The sequence below is a fragment of the Malus domestica genome, chromosome 03 (assembly GCF_042453785.1).
Source record: "Malus domestica chromosome 03, GDT2T_hap1".
NCBI lineage: Eukaryota > Viridiplantae > Streptophyta > Magnoliopsida > Rosales > Rosaceae > Malus > Malus domestica.
Window position 1 is genome coordinate 11,740,584 of NC_091663.1, and position 4,222 is coordinate 11,744,805.

The following is a 4,222-nucleotide window of genomic DNA, read 5'->3' on the forward strand; positions in this document are numbered from 1 at the left end:
GCCTATACAAATACTATATTAGTTTATTTTAATTTTGGACAACAACATGTTAAGTAAAATTTATCCTAGTAATGATAATAAGGAACTCTCATAATAAAAATAAATAATGACTAAAACTTTTTTTTAAAAACTTATATAGAATAATAATACAAAACTATATATTTAATATAGAATATATTGTATATATTAATATGGCTATTGTATTTTATAATAAATCTTTTAGTAATTAAACTTTAAAATTATCAAAATAAATTTTTTCTTAATGGGTCACCCGATAAGTTATCGTGTTGACCCAAAACCCGTAATTTTCGTGTCGTTTTCGTGTCGTGTCAGAAACTGCATGGTCTATGTAATATGCTTTTTGGTGCTTGTGCCAACCATATCAGCTGGCCAGAAGCACGAGTATAATATTCAAGAAAGAAAATAGCATGATTTAAGGCTTAATAATTTTGAAGGAGAGATGTTAAGGAGATCTTTTTAAAGTGAATTTTTTTATGAATTCTCTGTTATCTTGCTGTTTAACGTTAATTCTTATGCTAATATTGTAAAATATTATGCAAAAACATGAGGTGTCAAAGAGTTCATGAAAAGTCCAACTTTTGAGAGAAATCTCCTTAGCATTTCTCATTTTGAAAACCAAACTTTTATTGACATATGAATAAAGTTCGGTTTCTACCATAAAACTAATTGGCAATATGAGCAGTAACTCAACTACCTATAAGCTCATGCAAGATTCCTCCTCTCATCAATGTGTGATTCATTCTCAACAACATAATTGGATATGGGTTGCGCTCTACACCTAATTCATCAAATGTGAAAGATCTGTCACACAACTTCTGTAAATACATTGTAGAAATAAGAGAATATGCTAATGTTAATCGTATGCGAGCGCATGATGTTAGCATAATATCCATTAATGTTTGCAGTGCTTATAGTGAATGACGGACAAGTATTGTCTGCCCTCCCACTTCCGGTGCCCTCTCGTGCCTTCCTGTTTGTGTGGTCACGGTTAAGCCACGTCAACATTTTATATTGTTTTTTTTTATAAAGATAATAAGACAAAAATGAATAGTAATATAAAATATTGATGTAGCTTAACCGTGACCACACAAAACAGAAGGGCACGGAAGGGCACTAGAAGTGGGAGGGCAAACAACTCTTGTCTGTGGATGACACACCCGTCAATAATTGTGATAGCATCATGAGCCCAAATACATTGAGTTATAGTATACCTTATGAAATTGAACATAAGAAGTAAATTTTTAGTGAGAAAAATTTCCATGTAAAGAGTTTCATATTTTTGTATTTTTTACAACACTTATTACGTGACAAATCATATTATCAGTGTCGTAGAAATATAGGGTATGAAAAACCCGATGGCCATGAAAGACAAAAGAAACCGAGCAGCCTTAAAATTAACTCATTAATTAGATCTGTGAGTCGGTGACATTGGGCAAATGAAGATATTGCAAAAGTGAATAGAAAATGTGATTACATGATCAAGATTATCTGGCTCATAGACTCCAAGTCAATCCAACAGTCAACCCAAAGATTAAAGGCCAACTGGATTACACTAATCAAAGCAGTCATAGTTGATTAGAGAACACTTTAATCAGGATTATTATACAATAAATCCTTAAATAAAGACCAACTTTCCCACTTGATCACTCACTAGGCTTTATTTATACTACACCCCTTTTGGCCTTTTGTGCTAGAAACTAGAAAGAAAATGAACATCTTCCAATATCTAAATCAAAACCAATCCAAAAACCAGTCTCCAAATTTCCTTTTCCTCAGATCTTCACCAAAAAGTTACACAAATTTTTGCTAGCCACACCTGCTAAATTTCCTTTGCAGTTTATCCTGACCAAAAACAGTGCACCCCTATACCGACACCGCAAAAAATGAGCACCAAGAGAGGGAATGAAGCATTTCGATTTGCAATCCATGTGCTTCAAGGAAGATGGTTCTCAGTTTTTGCCTCGTTTCTCATCATGGCAGGAGCTGGAGCTACTTACCTCTTTGGTGTCTACTCCAAGCAGATCAAGTCTTCTCTTGGCTATGACCAAACCACCCTCAACATGCTAGGGTCTTTCAAGGACCTTGGAGCAAATGTTGGTGTCCTCTCAGGGCTCATTGGTGAAGTCACCCCAACATGGTTTGTCCTCCTCATTGGCTCAGCCATGAACTTTACGGGCTACTTCATGATTTGGCTTGCTATCACTGCCAAAATCCCAAAACCGAAAGTTTGGCACATGTGCCTCTATATCTGCATTGGAGCCAACTCTCAGAATTTTGCAAACACTGGAGCTCTTGTCACATGTGTCAAGAATTTCCCGGCTAGTCGCGGCGTTATGCTGGGATTGTTAAAGGGGTTTACTGGACTCAGTGGAGCTATGTTCACCCAAATTTACTTGGCGATTTACGGAAACAATTCGAAATCTATGATTCTTCTCATTGCTTGGCTTCCTGCTGCGCTATCGGTAGTTTTTGTGTACACCATTAGGCCAATGAAGCTTGTTAGGCAACCCAATGAGCTTAGAGTGTTTTACCATTTCCTCTATGTCTCAATTGGTCTTGCTGTTTTCCTCATGGCTATGATTATACTTCAAAAGCAGATTAATTTCTCACAAGCTGCTTATGCTGGAAGTGTTTCCGTGGTTTGTTTTTTCCTTTTCGTTCCTCTTGGGATTGTAATTAGAGAGGAGTTAATCCTCTGGAATCTCATGAAGCAACCTGTTGATCCTCCAACCGAGGTAACCGTTGAGAAACTTCCGGCACAAGCAATTGAAGCTAAAGAGGAGGAAGAAAAGAAAACAAAGATTTCTTGTTTTGTAGATGTATTCAACAAACCAAAAAGAGGAGAGGACTACACAATCTTACAAGCATTGCTAAGCGTCGACATGCTCATTTTGTTCATCGCAACACTATGTGGACTCGGGTCAAGTTTGACAGCAGTCGACAATTTGGGGCAGATTGGTGAGTCTCTTGGATACCCAACAAAAACAATAAGCTCATTTGTGTCATTAGTGAGCATATGGAACTACTTTGGGAGGGTTTTTTCGGGGTTTGTCTCCGAAAGCCTATTAGTACAATGGAAAATCCCCAGACCCCTAATGATGACTCTTGTTCTTCTTCTCTCCTGCGTCGGCCACCTCCTCATTGCATTTCCAGCCCCGGGATCGGTCTACGTGGCATCTGTGATCATCGGATTTTCTTTCGGTGCCCAATTGCCGTTGCTTTTCGCAATAATTTCCGAGCTCTTTGGGCTCAAGTACTACTCCACATTGTTCAATTGTGGACAGCTTGCAAGCCCCCTTGGGTCCTATATTCTGAATGTGAAGGTCACAGGAATGCTGTATGACAGAGAGGCATTGAAGGAGCTGGCAAAGAGTGGGAGGGATCGGTCTTCAGTGAAGGAGCTGATTTGTCTTGGGAGCCAATGTTATAGGTTGGCTTTCTCAATTTTGGCTGCTGTAACATTCTTTGGTGCAGTTGTTTCATTAATCTTGGTGGTGAGGACAAGAGAGCTTTACAAAAGTGATATTTATAAGAAGTTTAGAGACGAAGCAGAGGATTCATAGATTTTTCTTTCTCTTGCATTGGTAAACATATGGAGTTTGATCTGTTAGCTTAGCAACTAAGAATTGTTGGAATAGAGATCTTGAGATGCATGAAGCGCGCCAAGAAGCACTTGGACATTTTCATGGTGAACAATAAAGCTTGTCAGGATATACGTACTACTACTACTACTACTACTACTACTGAAAAGATGTATTTTGTAAGCCAATGGCAATTGCTTTGTGATTCATATGTGGGTTTCTCACTAGTGGTTTCTTCATTTACAATTGGCCTATTTTTATTTCTTTTACCATGTAGCCGGTTTTGGCGGTCGAGGGCAGGGGTAGTTGGTGCTCGAAAAATATTTATTACTATTCTACACTTCTACTGTTAATTTGAACCGCATGTTCTAATAAAAATTAACGTAGTCAGTCGTATAGATTTACACTTAAGTGGTAAATGTTTCTGTCTTACTTGACAAAAGAACATTTCTCTTAGTTTATGTTTGTCGACACTATGAGTTTTGCAATTGTTTGTTATTGAAAGAAGGAGAAAGTTTTAAAAATTGTCCAAAAGAGACCTTGTCGCCAAATAGTTGGTGGGTATTGCCTTTCCAAGCATGGATTTGATTTGCATAGGTAAATTATCATCAGTTTGGTCA

The 4,222-nt window shown here is 37.6% G+C and overlaps 1 protein-coding gene across 1 annotated transcript; it reads left to right on the forward strand.

Moving 5' to 3' along the window:
• The first annotated feature begins 1,686 nt into the window (after positions 1-1,686).
• LOC103418866 (protein NUCLEAR FUSION DEFECTIVE 4-like) lies at positions 1,687-4,013 on the forward strand. The gene has a single exon (XM_008356976.4). It carries the CDS (start codon positions 1,905-1,907, stop codon positions 3,582-3,584), a length of 1,680 nt encoding a protein of 559 aa, XP_008355198.3. The 5' UTR covers positions 1,687-1,904; the 3' UTR covers positions 3,585-4,013.
• The last annotated feature ends 209 nt before the right edge of the window (positions 4,014-4,222 follow it).

Excerpts from the sequence above, each read along its gene's own strand:
- LOC103418866 (XM_008356976.4), top strand. The coding sequence starts at position 1,905 with ATGAGCACCAAGAGAGGGAATGAAGCATTTCGATTTGCAATCCATGTG.